Source organism: Myxocyprinus asiaticus, chromosome 33 (assembly GCF_019703515.2).
Source record: "Myxocyprinus asiaticus isolate MX2 ecotype Aquarium Trade chromosome 33, UBuf_Myxa_2, whole genome shotgun sequence".
NCBI lineage: Eukaryota > Metazoa > Chordata > Actinopteri > Cypriniformes > Catostomidae > Myxocyprinus > Myxocyprinus asiaticus.
Window position 1 is genome coordinate 31785919 of NC_059376.1, and position 18502 is coordinate 31804420.

At 37.1% G+C, this 18502-nt stretch overlaps 1 protein-coding gene across 1 annotated transcript in view; it reads right to left on the bottom strand.

Moving 5' to 3' along the window:
• LOC127424504 (zinc finger protein GLIS1-like) overlaps positions 1-18502 on the bottom strand; it is a 115761-nt gene that overhangs the window by 21295 nt on the left and 75964 nt on the right. The window contains exons 5-7 of the mRNA XM_051669789.1: positions 13203-13364; positions 7202-7312; positions 5396-5537 (exon numbers count right to left, since the gene is read on the bottom strand). Coding sequence (XP_051525749.1) covers positions 5396-5537; positions 7202-7312; positions 13203-13364 — 415 coding nt within the window. The remainder of the gene's footprint in view (positions 1-5395; positions 5538-7201; positions 7313-13202; positions 13365-18502) is intronic.

Below are 18502 nucleotides of genomic sequence, written 5' to 3' on the forward strand. Positions count from 1 at the left end.
GGAACAAAATATTGATGCTCATCCTGCACTACACAGATTTTTGTCCAATCAAATACTCTCTAGAATGAGAATGTCTCTCCCTCTCATCCCTGCCAACGACTAGTAAGAAGCAAATCATGATTCATGGCCATGACGTAAATAAAGCCAATTGGCTTTAAAAATAACAATGATTCCTTCAATTTGTCCCACCCAAACTTCTTGTCTCAATAGAAAATACGCCAACACATGACAAGAAAAGAGAGATTTTATGGGGTCTTGAATGAATGGAGCATGTACAGAACCTTGAAGCATAAAAACGGCAGACACATCAACTCCATCCACAGCTTGTAATGGAAATAACAGTGTACATCAGAGTTCTAACTGATCCAAATGTCATCCTACCATAAATCTTATTACTGTACAAAAACTAATCCAGAAAATTTTAGTTGCTCATAATGTAAAGAGCTTCTTGTGCAGTCAAAGAGACTGACAGGCAGACACTGTTCCCGGTTGCTCCCTCTGATAATGTGCACCTCTGAATATGCCCAGTGAATGTTTTTCCAGAAGGCCTCTGGGGGGACGGCCATGCACTGACAGTCCTGCAGTGGCTTGTCCCAGCGCTCGTACTCTTTGTGTTCCCCTCTAGATGCTTTACAGTGGAAGCGGGGACTATCTGACAGCTTTCTGAACTGGTTACAAACTTGATTCATTACCCGAAATCATCAATCAGAGTCCTTAAATGCTTTCCCCTTTAGCCCTAACATCTGCTACCAGACTGGGAAGCATTCAACAAGTAATGGCCATGATTGCTTTAGTTGTTATCTGCTGGAGGGAGGGGAGGGAACGGACTCTGGATGGTGGAGGGGGTATGTGAAGATCTGTTGATCCATGAGGATCTGTTGATCCTGCTTTGGCTTCCTTTGGATATGTTCTCGTTGATGGAGTAAAAATTTACAAAATAATTGCCCATATTATGTCTGAAATGCCAGTTACTCAATATTAACTTTTATAAAACTGTTGTATAAAATGCCTGCAGCCTTGTTCCTATGCCAAATACCAGCCGTGTTGATTTTCAGTACAACAGCACTCTTGCTCGTACCTAATTGTGACTGTTTCTTAAGCTGAAAGTAATGAAATAAGGACTTTAAATGCTTAATTTGGCATTTAATTGATTATGTATATAATTTAAATCTCTACAACTTAAATCAACCAATCGATTCATCCATCCATCCATCCGACTTCCCTCTTGGAATTTTTTTTGCCACAGCTTCTGGAACAAGAATGCAAATGAAGAAAACTACTACAGGATGCAAAAAGTATAGAAATCTGGAAACATGCTAAAGTTAAAAAGCAAATCTTCCTCCAATCACCATTGTGCAATTAACATATTATTAGCATATTTTCGAGCAGCCAGACACCAAACATGTCTTCTAAACACGTACATACACAAAGACACAAGTCATCACAGGCCTACAGCATATACATGCTTCTACTGACCACAAAGCAAAGCAAAATGATAAATAGCATTAAATGCTGGCATCTTGGCCCGATGCAACCACAACTTCTCCTTTAAACAAGAAAAAACAGCCAAATAACAGGTCCTTCAGGCAAAAGACATTTGAAGCACACTGAAGCAACAACTTATCCTCTTTGAGCTGAGGGAATGAGAAACTATTTAAGCCAGGACTTCTATTTTTCCCTGGCACACGGGGTGTCAGAGGCGACTAAAGATTTTGCAGTGCAAAGTGTGTTTTGTACAGGGCTGCTTTGATAGCTGGGAGTTTTGCAATTGTCCTTCACATTACTCTCACACAGACGTCTGTTCTGTTGTACTTTTTTCTACTTGTATTTTGGTGTGAATCTCTACTCTAAACTATGCAAGTATCAGCTTTTCTTGAAATCTTAATGAAAACTACTGATTTTCAAATGCACTATATGGCCAAAAGTATGTGGACACCTGAATACCACACCCATATGTGCTTGCTGAACATTTAAAGGAATATTACGAGTTCAACACAAGTTAAGCTCAATCAACAGCATTTGTAGCATAATATTGATTACCACAAAAATTACTTTCGAATCATCCCTCCTTTTTTAAAAAAAGCAAAAAGCTGGATTAAAATGAGACACTTACAATGGAAGTGAATGGGGCAAATCTGTAAACATTAAAATATTTATTATTTAAAAAGTATAGCCACAAGACATAAAAAATATGCATACATTGCATGCACGATTTTAGTGTGATAAAATTGCTTACTGACCTTTTCTGTATAAAGTTAAATTTAATTTTACAACTTCGTTGCCATGATGACGTAATGCCGTAAACCCTAAAACAACCATAAAAATGACCATTTAAATAAAATTTTAGCTCAACTAATACACTAGTTTTAACAGAAGAATTAATTTAAGTGCATTTATAAAATTATAAGCTTTACATATCTGCCTTTAAACTTCCAAAATTTGGCCCCATTCACTTCTATTGTAAGTGCCTCACTGTAACCTTGATTTTTGGTTTTTTGTTAACCTCTTCAACTCTGGGGCATTTTTGGGCTGCTGCCTGCAATTTTTCACACTCAAATTTAAAAACTCAACATTCACACATACTGTGGACTAATTGCCAAAAATTGGTAGCATTTTTTCAGAAAAAATAAAATAAAATAATAATAAAAAAAACATAAAAAAGGACTTCAATTATTCATAAATAATTTTAGATATGTTTACACTCTTATGATGAATAGAATTAAATATACTGTATATCATTCTCATACTCATTCTTTATTACATTTTTTTTTTCTTCTTCACATTTTAGAATAATAGTAAAGTCATCAAAACTATGGAATAACATAAATGGAACTGTGGGAATTATGTTGTGACTAAACAAAATCCAGAGTAAATCAAAACTGTGTTATATTTTAGCATCTTCAAAGTAGTCACCCTTTACCTAGAATTTGCAGAAATGTACTCTTGACATTTTCTCAACCAACTTCTTGAGGTATCACCCTGGGCTGCTTTTTAAACAGTATTGAAGGAGTTCCCATCTATGTTGGGCATTTATTGGCTGCTTTTCTTTATTATTTGGTTCAGTCAAGTGTTTCAAAACTTTTGACCATAGTGTGTGTATGTATATGTCAAAAGTTTTGAAACACTTGACTGAAATATTTCTCATGATCTTAAAAATCTTTTGATCTGAAGGCGTATGCTTAAATGTTTGAAATTAGTTTTGTAGACAAAAATATAATTGTGTCACCATATGAATTTATTTCATTATAAAACTAAAATTTAATAAAATAAAAAAAAAAGTTTTTGAAATTGATGACTTGGACCAAATAATAAAGAAAAGCAACCAATAAGTGCCCAACATAGATGGGAACTCCTTCAATACTGTTTAAAAACCATCCCAGGGTGATACCTCAAGAAGTTGGTTGAGAAAATGTCAAGAGTACATGTCTGCAAATTCTAGGCAAAGGGTGACTACTTTGAAGATGCTAAAATATAACACAGTTTTGATTTATTTTGGATTTTGTTTAGTCACAACATAATTCCCATAGTTCCATTTATGTTATTCCATAGTTTTAATGACTTTACTATTATTCTAAAATGTGAAAAAAAATTATAATAAAGAATAAGTGTTTCAAAACTTTTGACCGGTAGTGTGTGTGTATATATATATATATATATATATGGCTCTGTTCACTAACCCCCTCCAAAAAGTCTTGGTATTTTATACCACTAGACTGCAGGTACTAGAATTTTTTTTTTTCCTTGATCACCTTCCGTCACAATTTGCAGATCTGAAATGTAGGTGGTGCTGTAATGCATTTTAGCCCTCACAGATGTGCTCATCTATAGACATTCAGTCTAATTTTCAGTTCATGCAACACCTAGCAGCTCAATCTAGATGTCATTAAAAAGCTGAGATCCTCTCCTTTGCGATGATGTATAACATTTTATCATCAATAGTCGATAACATATATTTATATATATTTTAATGGTTTATTTAGCATGCTTTTCCTGCTTGACCCCAAATTTGTTCTTGACATCTCAGATGTGGATTATTAACACAAGCAAGCTCACAGACAGGTAAAAAATGGCTCATTTTTTAGAAAGAATTTAGCTATTTGTGGCTTACAGCAGCAGTGATCAGTGCATAAAAGAGACGTTTGTACAGTTTTTTTTTAAACTTTTGTATTAGGGCAACAAAATAAACCATACAGTCGCATTCCTGACAATGAGAGCTTTCATTTGATATATGATTTGTCTGAGTGCTATTTTAAAGACTTTTATATTCATCACATTACCACTAGGTGGCGCTTATTTGCGATGCAGAAGTTTTCAGGCCTTGTTTTGTTATTTTATGTAACATAAATGCAGAAGTGATATATGAAAAGTTCAGAGTCTAAGCTTTTAAACAATACTCCATATGCCTGATTTACTGTATGTATATGGGAACTTGAATATTTTAAGCGTAAACTTTTTTTTCCATAAAGCGCCCCCTTTTACTACACGTCAGCGGTCCACAGAGTTGAAGAGATAAAGAAAAGGAAGTCAAAATTGTTTTTTGCAGTAATTAACACTATGCCACAAATGCTGTCGACTGAGCTTAACTTGTATTGAAATTGGTATACAAGAAACCATGACCATTATTAGAAGAGTTGGTCCTCTCTTTGCTGCTATAACATCCTTCATCTTTGCAGTCCGTATCCCAAAAGTGTTCAGCCGGGTGTCCACATACTTTTGGCCATGTGGTGTGTATACAATGCTTAGACGAGAACGAGCCTAAGAAATGAAAAATGACTTCCAAAATACAAGGAGGGACATAACTACTGTGGTTTAACTAATGCAAAACAAACACAATGCAAAACATGCAAAGCTTTGAACTTTGACCTCGCTCTGTTTGAATCAAAAAGTCATGAGTCATAGATGATTATTTTAAGGTAAATCTCCTCCAGTACTGATTTAGCGTGGATTGCATAACATTGGAAGTAGCATGGGGAAATTCACATCTAACACAGATTGTGCATTGTATATGTTTGCGGTATTATCATAGCATATGGTCTTCATAACATTACAATTCCCTTTATTCTGTCATGTCCATTTGAGCTGTTTAATCTTAGCTTATTGGTTTTGGATCACATAAAAGGTTCAGCAAGTGACAGATTTGAACACATCTGGGGTTTGGTACATTGTAGGGTGGAGTGAACAAACCTCTACCCATCTTCACAAAAGATCCCAGGATACATAAATTAGACCGAACATATGCTCCTACAAAAACAAGCAGTAATGTATGCTACAGACCAAGATATACAATCATTTCTCCCTTCAATTTAAGTGAAGGTTTGGAAACCATCAGTTAATCTCACCAGTTAAATTTGACATGGGTCAGTGTACAGTATATTAAGGATAAATTGAGCTGTACCTGTGAACATCTCCTGGCCAAGTGCTGGAGAGTGTCCTTCTTTCCCATTCAGAGAGTGCTGGGAAGGGGCGGGGCCATGCAGATGCTGGACCGATAAACATTCGCTTAGAGCATCCGGCTCTAAATGGGGGCACACCCTCAGCTGTCAATCACAAGGAAAGAAAAGCGAAAGTTTTATGGATGGGAATATCAAAACATTGTATTAACTTAATATACACATTTTTTATTTTAACTTACAACCATTCTTATTCCATTGTCACAAAACAAAGTACAGTAACTGATCTCAAAACAGATTTTTTTTTTTTTTTTTAATGGAGGAATTCACATTACAAACTAAACAAAATGTTACTAAAGACTTTAATGGCCTCTCTGTGCAAGGTGTTGAAGTATGGTGACGTCTTTACCAGAATGGGATGGCGTGACAGAAGAAATGAGGACAGAGAATGAACAGAGAAACACTTGTGTAAACTGGATTGGACCCAAACAAAAGTCTTTAATAAAAAAACACATCAGTCAGTGGTGACATCCCCCACTGCCCATCATAGGAAATGACAAGCTTAGCGAAGAACGATTCTTTGTCACAAACAGGAACCTTTGATTGGAAACATAAGGGGACAAGGCGAAGAGGATAACCCATTCACACATCCATCGTTCTGCTTACAGGTTGGGATGCCCCGAAATTGGCTGCTAAGGGGTGAAGATGTCTCATTTGTTGGTGAACAATCAAAAGTTGCATGCAGGACTGATTGTTCCCTTCATTAGGCATCAAAATACCTAAAAAATAATCATGCATCATATGCATCATTTGTTTAAAGTTTGAGGGGCCATATGTGTTCAGGAATTTTAGACTGACTTTGAAAGCTCAGATTGTAGCATGGAATTGTGTTTAACTGGAAATTTTTGTGGACTGAATTTGAAGATGATTCATTCCAAAAAACAATAGCTGAAATGAGCCATGACATGCAACTTGAAAGCATTACTTAAGCATACCACATGAGCAAGAGTGCTATTATTATCAATCAATCAATCACCTATCTATCTAGTCTGTCTATCTATCTATCTAAACTGTTATAATGTTATTTATGTTATTAATAGTTATGTAAATTAAATATAATTTTAAAACAAATACACTCTCTATATTGCCTTCATCACAAATTTGAAAATTAGAAATATAACAAATGCATTTTTATTAATTTAATTTATGTAATGAACATTATATCATGAATGCAGAAAAACTAATGTCTTCCAGTTGAAATCTTTGTACTCTCAGCTATTCGTCAAACGTAATGGATGTTTAGTGTTTTTGCCACAGCATGCTATAACAGGCCTCTTTTGCAATAGATGGAGTGGGAGTGTTTGTTTGACATCGGCCCACAACATCTGGCCACAGGGGTATAACTGCACAGCTTATTAACTATGGTACACGCTCACATGTGTTTCCGCTTACAACTGCAAGCAAGAAGAACGCATCAGTCAGCTGTTGTTAAGACCAATGCAACAATGAGGCCATTCTGCTTATAATTACCCACTTTAATGAGGAATGCACTCCTCACCATGTAGATGCTGAAATGTGGTCAGAATTGATCTATTGTTGGGGAAATGATTTTCAAAGACAAACCTAAGTAGAACCAACTGCACCAAGCCGTGAAAAAGACACAATTGACCATGAAAAATATCCACTAGATATGTGTTTCTCAAGGTCAATGACAAAGCCTGCTTTGACAAAAGAGCTAATTGCACCCTGATGTGCTGATTTGTATAGATTACATTTTTCTTTCACTCATTGAGATGTTCTGTCATTCTTACCTTCCTACGCACCTGCTGCTCTTTGACAGAGTGGATCTTCACGTGTTTGCGAAGAGAACTTGGGTCTGTGTAGCGTTTAGTGCAGCCTGGGATTTGACACGCATATGGTTTCTGAAACAGGAAATGCACAATGTGTCTAGGAATCATAATTATATGCAGTTCAACCACAAAGAGGACATGAAAAAAACAGTGTCACAAAATTAATCACTGAATGAAGCAATTATAATTTAGGTGTTATGATCATTTTAAGAAATAAGTAATTAAAGTGAAAATATTTTAGAAACAGACATGGAAACCAAAAATTCATGACAATGTAGACATGAGCAATTTTGAACTTCCAAACAAATGTTTTATTTTGAAAAATAAATGTCTATGTTCAAGTCAAATGAATTAAAGGTGAAGTGTGTGATTTAAAGTTAAAATACTTTCTTTTATCCCAGCTTAATGTACAGAGACAACTATACGTAAGCTATTCTTAAAGTTTGGGTATACTTTGTTTTTGTGCGTTCCAGATCGGCTTGCACTTGGTCGACCGCATTGCTTTTCAAAGTATACTCTTCTGACCACGAGCAAATATAAATGCGTTCGATGCATACTCACTACATCTGCTTTGCGACAAACTTTTAGTACACTCAATGGCAGGCGCATGCACAGATGGTGCTCACAGATGAGGACTGTGTCCGCCCTGTTGAGAGAATTGGGGCTGTGCTTAGTCAGTCCGCGCGGACTGTGCTGATGACGAAATTTGCATCACGCAAACTGTGTGCGAACGGGTCATTTAGAACAAAATTTGGCCAAAAAGAAGGTGTTTTTGAGTTCATGCCGGTGGTTCATAACAGCTCGCCAGGGCGAACTTTCAGGAAAACTTCCTACCGGCTGCAAAACACATTTTTACTTCCATTGGTCCATGTCATCGGTACGTGTGACCTGGAGTTCCACCTACCTTGAAGCAGACAGTTTATTCCTGTTCGGTCAGTTAAGATCAACATGACCACACCGGCGTGCAGAGTTATCAGCGAGTTGTAGCAAACTTATATAGATCTGTAAGATTGTTCATGTAGAGACATTTTCCAAGAACATGTCATGATTTTATTGTTTAATTAGTCAAAAAAAGAAATCAAATCAACTCAAATACTCTAATGGACCTATTCACTCATGTGCCAACTGCAGCCGAAAACCATTCACACATCTGCCCAAAGTAAGATTTGCCTATAATTATTCTTTTGTCTGTATTCTGCCCATTAACACTATTTTACACACCCATATTTGCAGTAATATCAGCAGCATTATTATACAGTATATCAGCACATATTATGGCAGAATTTAGCGTGTTAGCGCATTAGCGCCATGAAAGCACAAGGTAAACATTACAAATTACATATTATCTACTGCATGTATTTTACTTTAAATCAACATCCAGTAGTTAAAACAGCTTCTTTTACTGATCTTGTATGAATTGATAACACATTTTAATGTCATATTTGTTGATGTTTTACATATAGTCTTGAGCGACCTCATATTTAAATGTACCTCTAAACATCTCCCACAGTTGTGTGGCCGGTGTCTGAAAGTTCGCAAACAGTATGTCGTTGCTCAGCTGTTTCAAACTTTTTGGCTCTGAGCGAAGAACGGAGAAACAACTCACCATGAGTGTGCTAGGGCCTTAAGATTCATTTCTGAGAAACTGAGACTTTGTGGCGATACAGTATCAAAACATTTTTCGGTTTGTTTGAGGATTCTGACCAGCCCAACACAGCAACATTGGCTCAACCAATGGTGTTGGTTTGGGGTGGGGATATCTGTTTGGCTGACCAATGGTGTTTGTTAACCTGTTTGTCATTGCTTTAGAAATTCCGCTTGGTTTTGCTTGTGCTGCAGAAATTATACACTTCACTTTTAAATTCCAAAATAAATATATTACTAAATAAAACAACAAACAAAAATTGAATCAGCCAGCAATAAGGCTTAATTTAAATTTACATTTTTAAATTGAGTGTCAATAGAAAACAGTACCCTACCTTTCAGCTGAGAACACAGGAAGAGAAAAGAAGAATAGAGATTTTCCAGTAAATATCACACAAGCATACATATAATAATTTATACTGGTTTACAGGCAACAACAACAAAAAAAACTCTCACAATCATTCAAACATTTTGATCTTAAGGCTCATTTTTAGTGCATGAAATTAGTTCTGTAGATAAATAGCCTAAAAATAGTGCCTACATAAGAATTTCCTCACAAACCTGAAAATTTAGTAAAAACAAAATAAAAAAATAAGTGGATGAGTTGGAGCAGATAGTAAAGGAAACAGCCAACAAGTATCCAGCATTCATGTGATCTACTTCAATGCTGTTTAAAAAGCATCCCAAGTGGCATATCATGAAGTTGGTTAAGAGAATGCCAAGAATGTCCAGAGCTATAGTCTAGAAAAGGTTGACTCAAAAATAAAAGATAAGTTTTAATTTGTTTAACATTTTTAGTCACTACATAATTCCCATACTTCTATTTGTATTATTTCATAGATTTGATTAGTGGTCGAGTGCCAATATGTCACCCGATATTTATTATTTTTAAATTCTCTGCATCGCCCGATAAATTGTCCTGTTTGACAGATTAATTTCTCAAGCTACAACAGTGCTGAAAATTGTCCATTTGCATGTGAAGGAGCCATCTGAGTCATGTAAATGACCAATGACAATTTGTTCGTTTTTACATACCATTGTGTTCCCACAATAATAGACCGGTGTGCAACAGCGTGCCATTTAAACAGTACCTCAGGCTAAGACGATGCATGAGCAGATGCACATTATGTTTAAAGTCCCTCTCTCTCCTCAACAGCTCTCTGTAACTTTTAACTGTCTTGTCTAATGATAAAAAGGCAAATAGTACTAGAACTTAACCATCTCCAAATATTTAGATTGAATATCTTTCAAAGATTTAATTTATAAACCTTAAAAAACTTGTGCACATCCAGTGATTTCTTGATGTAAAGCATGCATTGTCTCTGCCTGAATCAAAACTGTGTACCTCTGATTTACAAATGTTGTGTGATGGTCAGTCCATGATAAAAGCAGGTGGTGATCCCAGCAGTGTACACTGGAAGCAGGCAGGAGATCCGCACGAGAGAGCAACTTTAAATTCAAGTGCACTACATCTAATTGGTCCCTATTAATGTCAAAGTCACTGCGCACTGTACAGTAAGTTTGATCTGTCTTTTTGTGAGAACATGTGATTTCGCACATACCATCTGTGGTTACTGGATTACTGTGTAATACAAAAAACAAAAAACTTTTACTGTGTAAATTTTATGTATATGTCATTATATATATATATATATATATATATATATATATATATATATATATATATATATACACACACACACACACACACACACACAGTATATACTGTATACTGTATATATTGGCCTATCTGCTACCCTGCTCTCTAGTTATTGGCATCGGCCATTCTAAAACCCAGTTTGGTCGATCAGACTAGTATTGACTTCAGTCTTTCTAAAGTGTAGAAAAAAGTAATAACAAAGAATTAGTAGATGTATCCAAATTTTTGACTAGTGGTGTATATCAGTGTAACTCATGATTCTCTCTGGTAAACTTTACTCTCGGTCCAGAACATGCAGAGTTAATTTTCTCCCATGTATTTTACATTTCTCTTTTTTCAAAAACAGAGGCAGTCATTAAAGTGAAAGTGGATAGGCTTCCTTTATTAGCTCTCTTTTCCTACCTTTCCTCATTTTCTAAATAACGCTGTTCTGCTCACAGGGCACCTAGTCTCTACGCATTTATTTGTTTTCACTGTGCAGTGCCATATAATCCCCCTGCCGTCTAAACGTACTGAAAACAGAAAACGAGAAAGTGAAAAAGAAAAGGCTCTGTCAAGAATAAATATCATTACAGTCGGAGTGATTTTTTCGATTTATATGAGGCGTGTGGGGAGGCTGGGAGGGCGCATAGGCGTGCTAATGTGCAGCACTGGGCATCTGGAGTCAAAGGGATAATTGGCCGTGGCAGTGTGGCGGTAGCACAGCGCAGCGCGGTAGCTTTACTGTGATGTGATGTAGCGCAGGGTTTTGCCAGAACCGGAGAGTGAGGAATGACTAAATCAAGCTTTTCTTCACTTTTATTTTTCCTCGCATTGTGGGAATGGGACACAACCAAGACGTGTCTACATCTCTGTCTGTTTCTTTTTCTTTTCTACCCCTCTCTCTTTCTCTGTCATGTGTCGTTGCTATCACAAACGAAGCACAGTGTTAAATGACGTGTGATATAACAGGGTTTCCCCTCATCAACCCATAGAGAGATGTTTATTGCGACCTTCCATGAGTTTTTTCAAAGACTGGGTCAAATAAAGGTACCAAACGTTACATTTTGAGTCTGACTGTAATGTCCATATGAACCAAGAGGTTAATCTGGGCTCTGCAAAAAGCTCCACAGATTTCACCAGAATTGCAATATGCGTGATTCATAAAGACCATGTCCACACTAATCCATTTTCGTTGAAAACACACGATTTTGCTTCATTTACGCCTCTTATCCAGACTTGAATTGCGCTTTCCTCAACAGAGTGTTTTGAAAATGTTGTTGTGATGAGGAGGAGGTGTGGAGAGAGGGAAATTGCGAGCAGGAGACACAGAGAGAGAGAGAGAGAGAGAGAGAGAGAGAGAGAGAGAGAGAAAAACTTGCTCGCCGGTCCCTGGACACGCTGTCGCCTGGTCCCCAACCGCTCCTTCGCCCTCTGGCGGAAGACATCTCGCTCCTCCCCTCGGCAGACGGCAGCGAGCCCTCCAAACCCTGGCAGATGGAACCTCTCTTCCCCTTCTCGGTGGACGGCAGCGGTTCCTCTGGCTTTCGGTGGCCGGCAGCGACCCCTCCATCCCCAGGCAGATGGCTGCACTGCTCGCCTGGAGGATGGCAGCGGCGAGGACTCCGCGACAGCGCATCCCTCCTCCTCCCGGGTTTCGGCACCACTGTAACAGTTAAGGGATGGGCAAGGAGGAGGCGGGAACCGGCTGAACAGTCAACATAAAGTTTAATGAGAAATTAAACAAAACAAAGATAAACAAACACACGCACATGCAGCGTGGCCGCGTGCGTCTCTCTCTCTCTCCCGTGTCTCCGGCTCCCTTTTATCTCGCTCTCCCGCTGATCATCTGATTCAGTGCCAGACATGCACCTTCACGGCCCGGCCATGACCTCCTCCTCGTCACAGTTGTCTATTACCTTGTACTTTGAAAAACCATGACGTTAGATTACAGAAAACTGAGTACTCAACCGAAAACGTATTAGTGGGAACGTGGCCAAAGATAAAGTTAAACACATTTTACCATGCTTAAAGGTGCTGTAAGCGATTTTAGACAAATAACCAAGCCCCCTCTTTCCAAACCTTGCACTCCAAAGACATGCGCACACACAGACACAATAGATACTGTTGTGTTGGAGCAGATGGAGGGCCCCTGAGCATTTTGCCGTCCGACACTGTGCGTTTTGCAGGAGCAAGACACCATACTGGCATTTATACAAGCATATATGCACTGCTCTGTGAACGCACATAATGAATGACAGACGGAAAGTCTTCTGATTGGCTAAACAAAGGATTTGACCACGGACATCTTTTACCCCGCTGTTTACGGAGCCTAGGGCTGTAACAGAGATGGATGTGGTATTTCATGGCACCTATTTCAGTGACATCTGACAGGTTATAGGAATGTTTTTTGCATGTCATTTGATTAAAAAAAAATCACTTACAGCACCTTTAAATCAATTCCACAGAATTCTTCATAAAAAGTATTTAATGTTTGAAAATCTGAAAAATTTTCTGAAAAAATCTGTCTGGGCCTGCTCATGACTAATGTCTGCCTTCAGGACGCTGTCAAACCTATTGTTTTTGTCAAAATACAGTTTTCTTGACTGTTTCTGAATCACTTCTTTCAGGTTTCAGCTATGGCATACAAGTTAGAAATGGCTGTTTTTGTGTACTCACAGTGTCCAGGTGTGTGCGCTGATGCTTTGCTCTGTCGCTGGAGTTGCTGAATGCTTTCTGACAACCTGGGTGCTGGCACAGATAAGGTTTCTCTCCTGTGTGACTACGCAAGTGAATCTTCAGATTCTCCAACCGTGAGAAAGCTTTGTTACAACCTTCAAACTGAGGGAGAGAGCGAGAAGGGTCATGAGTAAACTATATATATATGCAAATGTTTTACAGAAATGAAATAATTTTTCGAGATGAGCCCTTGACATGATACAGTGGCCTCAGAATGTATTTGGACACTTAAAAATATATGAATGTCATTGCATTAGATAACTCCCATTTATTTTCAAAGAATGATAGCACCAGCACACTTTTCAAACAAAACATTTCACATAAGAAGTTTGTTAGTTTTTAATTAAACAATTAAAACAATAGATAACTGTTCAAAATAAAGACAAAAGTATTTGGACACTTTCTGGTTGTCAACCGTTAGTGGAACATGTCCATAGTTAATGTGATAAACTACACATGTGGTTATTCTGCTTGGATACCTGTGTGAACTTAAGAGGAACTGACTTTATACATACACAAAAATGACTTTGGGACCAGTTAACAAAGTAATTGCACAAATTGCTCAGAAAAGTTGAGAAAAGATCTAGCAGAATTAATTTTTTTATTTTTATTTCGCAAAAGCCACTTGGTTTGATTATGTGCTATGCAATTCAATTCTGATGTAATGACTTTCATACTTAAGTGTGACTTAAGTGTTCAGATACTTTTGTATACTTTTAGTTCAATTAATGTACATACAACATTTGAATCAGAAGATAAATATAGCACTTCAGATTCATAAGGACATCAAAAAGAATCCCTTAAATTAATTGACCAAAGATGGCTGAGTGCTACACCACACCCCTTCCAATTACGCCTGGTCTTAAAGTCATCCCCAGACAGTGCTGCGCAATTTATCTCCAGAGCATCTGTGTAAGAGGCATGGCAATGCACATTATATGCACATTATATGCTCTCTTGTGTTTTCATGGTCTCATCAAATTATACATCCTATACAAACTTATCTCTTAGCTCCACCTCCAAATGCTAACAAACAATCAGTGGTCTCTGATGGGCCAAGGTGGCAGCTCTTAGAGGTGTCAGAAAGAGTGAAACCTGACATGGCAGCTTTGTCCACTGACCTCTAACTGAGGCCCCTGGTTCTATTGCAGCTCTGGTTTCACTGAAGGAAAGAGCCTTCCATTCTTCTAATGGGCCCTCAGAACATCATTCGGGCTCTGGCCTCCTTTAATCACTCGCAAAGGGCTTGCTATTGAGGCCACGCCATTTAATACGGGGTGAAACCTTAGACTGCCATGGTCAGGATGGATTGAGTGACCTGGATTATACAGTGTGTGTATCTTTGTGCAAGCAAAATTCTAGTTATATGGCACATTAAACGAAAAGGAATGTGCAAACAAAATCATCGGGCAGCGAAATTACATACTGTATTCACCATCACACAAATACTATATGTAGATAACAACACAAAACTGGATTTCCATTTGCAAAAGTAAATACCAGGTCTTGCATGGGAGCAAAGTTATATCATTAAAGTTTAGGTAAGCATAGGTGTTAGGCTTTGGTTTTATGTAAATGAAATTCTGCATCAGAGCTGCTTTGCCGTTGTCATGACGTTCAGTGCATCTTTTTTCTGTTGGTAGGAGATTCAACACACAAAATGACACCTTCTTTGCAGTGTATGGGGTCGTGTTTTTTGCGTTCATCTACGCTTTTTTTCTATGCTGCTCTTTTTCTATGCGCTGGATGGATGTCTTTGACCATTGGGCTGCGTCTTACTGTTTTTTCAATGTCTTGCACAAGCACAACATTTTTAATATGCTGTGTTAAGTAAAAAAAAAAAAAAAAAAAAACTTTGCATCTCTAGAAACCAGCATTCTATTTTATCTTTTATCTGTCTATCTTATTTTAGTTTAAGAACGCATTCAGTCTGCACGACCACTAAGAGGTTATTAATTTAATACATACTAGAGAAAAAAAACTATATTTAGTATGTAAAAAAAAAAATGCTAGAAAGATCAATCACAATTCACAAGGATGTTATTGTTGCCGATTAGATTTTGAATGGCAAACATTTTAACATTTTAAGTCAAAGGGAGATTATAATCCATAACTTCAAATGTTTTGAAAAAGTATAAAGCTTATAAAACCCAAGGCTGAAAGTAACTACAAACCAGAGTTTGCAGACTGATCTCACTGTGAATTCAACGACAGTAGGTCAAAAGTTCTTGAGCTGAACTCGATCTGTGCTTACGAACATTCGAACCACTGCCCCGTGTGGCTGAAGCGGAATGTTTATTTTGATAGGATGGGCCTGTGTAAGCTCCAGTTTCCATGTGAATCATCCACAGAAGGGCGGCAAAAGCGAGGTGTAAAGCTAGTTGGTTTTAGTTGTAAATTATGTAATACAGTGAAAAGGAATATTTTGTTTACCCCCAAACCCTAAACCTAACATCAGTAGAGTAAAAATGTAATCTTTGAATCGTGCACATCATTGATTATGTGAACGCGATTACTTCCAGTTTAATGCAGGTTGAGAACACGCAACATGCTATCAGTCGCGCCACAGGAAAAAGCAAACATGTTTGAATTGATGCAAAGATGAGATGGTGCTTGTCAGTAACTCTGTAGAATGGGGTCGATGCCGGTGTACAGGAACATTCAGTAGCAACATGTTGACCTCCTGTGTGATCATGTTGATGTTTGAATGAGTGTGTATGTTAAGCGGTTAAAGCAGGGTTATTATAATTTTGGATTTTTAATTTACATTTTATTTCTATTTTATATCAAATTTTTTCCATTTTTCAAATTTCAATTTAGTTTAATTTTCGTTAGTTTTCACACTTTGTCTGTTAGTTTTCTCAGTGTTTTCTACTTTCAGTTTAGTTACTTCTTATTTTAGTTTTAGTATTTTATGGCTGTCAAAGCTAAAGTATTTACTGGTATCAGTAAAAATGTCTAACGTCATTACATTTTAAGGTCAGTCTTGTGATAACCTCTGTAACCTCTTAGACACTAAAGCATACAATATAAATATATATATATTGCAATAATTTTTGTTACAATATATTAATTTTTATATATTTTACAGTCGATAATCCCACACCTACTCTTAAACCTAACCATAACAATTTATTAAGCATATAAAACACGTCACAGGCAGATCAATTTAATCACAAAAATTAATCATAAGACACTTGAGAGCCAATGAGCATTCGACATCACTGGCGTAAAACCGCTTGTCGTAATACTTGAGGCGGCAATTTGTTAATTTTGAAAACGAAACCAATGCATGTTGATGGTTACAGCGGGCACGACGGCGCTGCGGCAGATGGAGACAGAGATCATTGAATAAAAGGCTTGAATTTAGGTCTGTTCTTCACAGAAAGCAGTCTGAAGATTTGGATTATAGCTGACAAATTTATGGATTAATTTTATTATTGTTTTATGGTGCTTTATTTATTTATTTATTTCGCATATTCTGAAAACTCCTTTTTGTGTCCCATGGCAAACAAAAATAAAATTAAATGCTTAATAAATAATTAAACGATTACAGAGTTTTTATTCATTTTAACATTTTAAAGTTTAGTCTTGGTTAAAGTGATATAATCCTTTTAAATGTTGAATAGGGCTGCAGAAACCACACAGAACTGAATGAAACCGGTAAAATTACATAATATAATGTCAACTGCATTAAATAAATGTGATGTCATTTAACTAATCTCATTGATTATAAATTAAATGTAATTAACTGATTAATTCCATGAATTATTCTATATTAATCAGTTCAAACAGTACACGTAAACATCTGTACATTTCTATAGGTTTTAATATGTAAAATGATGACGTTTAGATGCTGTCAATATGTTAATAATGTACGTTTCAGTGTCTCTGCAAATGACAGAGAATATACGTTTGCTAGAGCCAAACTTTACGTAAGAATACATACGAATTCTCATGAGATCACGTTGGAATGAAACAGTGGCTGAGACGCCCTTGCTCTGGCCTTTTGACAGTGTCTCACAAAATCATTACCGAACATCAGACCCCACAATGTCTGTCAACTTGCGACTATATTATTCCACAGCTTGAAAATATCTCAGAATGTACCCACAACACAGAAGTTAATAAAATCTCCCCAAACCAGGCAAGACATTCTCACATATCACACCCGAGATATATGCCCCGTGCTTGCTCCTAAAATACGTCTTGAAAATCTGAGTTTTCAAAACAAACACTGTGATTATGTATGCGCCAAAATGTGTGTATTTATGTATAGGGGAAATAATCATTCTTTCACTGCTTTCTTAAACGTAATACAAATTTCAGGCTAAATTTAAGTTATGGGTCCACAGAGAGAAGCTTGCTAATCGTGTAAAGCCCGCCTTTAGTGCGTGGACTGGCTGCAAATGGAGCGAAGTACATAGCATTTTGGGATACCTTACAAATACAGCATTGCATTCTGGGATGCCATACAAACACAGCAATCTGCCAGAGTTTATTCCACATGACAGGGTGGAATTTTGCTCTCTTGTATCTTGGCTTCTCTCCTTTTTGTCCTGTTTTTGGTATTTTATTTTTCTCCACTTTAAAAATATAACATTCTGAAATCAGCTCTTTTTAATAATATTGTTAAAATGTGTCTCCATTTGCCAAGCACAGAACATGACTTTCCAAAATATTCTACCCTAACCGGTTCTCAAAGCTGTCGATTACATCTTTCAAAACATCTACAAATCTAAACCAAGGAATGTGAAGTTTTTGAGATACAAACGGTATAGACGTTTGTCATAAAAATCAGACAGAAACGTTAAGGTATAATTCACCCAAAAAATAGAATTCTGTCACTATTTACACCTAACTAGAGGGTTGCAACCCGACCAGAATGCGTTTTGAACCCAACCCGAAGTCATGCTTAAAAAACTGACCTGAACTTGGTCCGAAACCCGATGGGACTTGACAAACTGTTGGGTTTCGGGCCGGATTCAGGTCCATTTTTCAAGTATGACTTCGGGTTGGGTTCAAGTTTGAAATTAATGAATTAATAAATAGCCAATATACCTTGTTTCGTGCACAGACTTTCACTCACAGACAAGTATGAACAAATGTGCTGATTACACAGAACGCGCTTTTAACTGGATGAACTTCTTTGACCAAAGTGCCACCTCTCGCTGTTTTCTTTTCATTTATACCGTGTCAAGTTAAAGGGATAGTTCACCCAAAAATAATTTACTCACCCT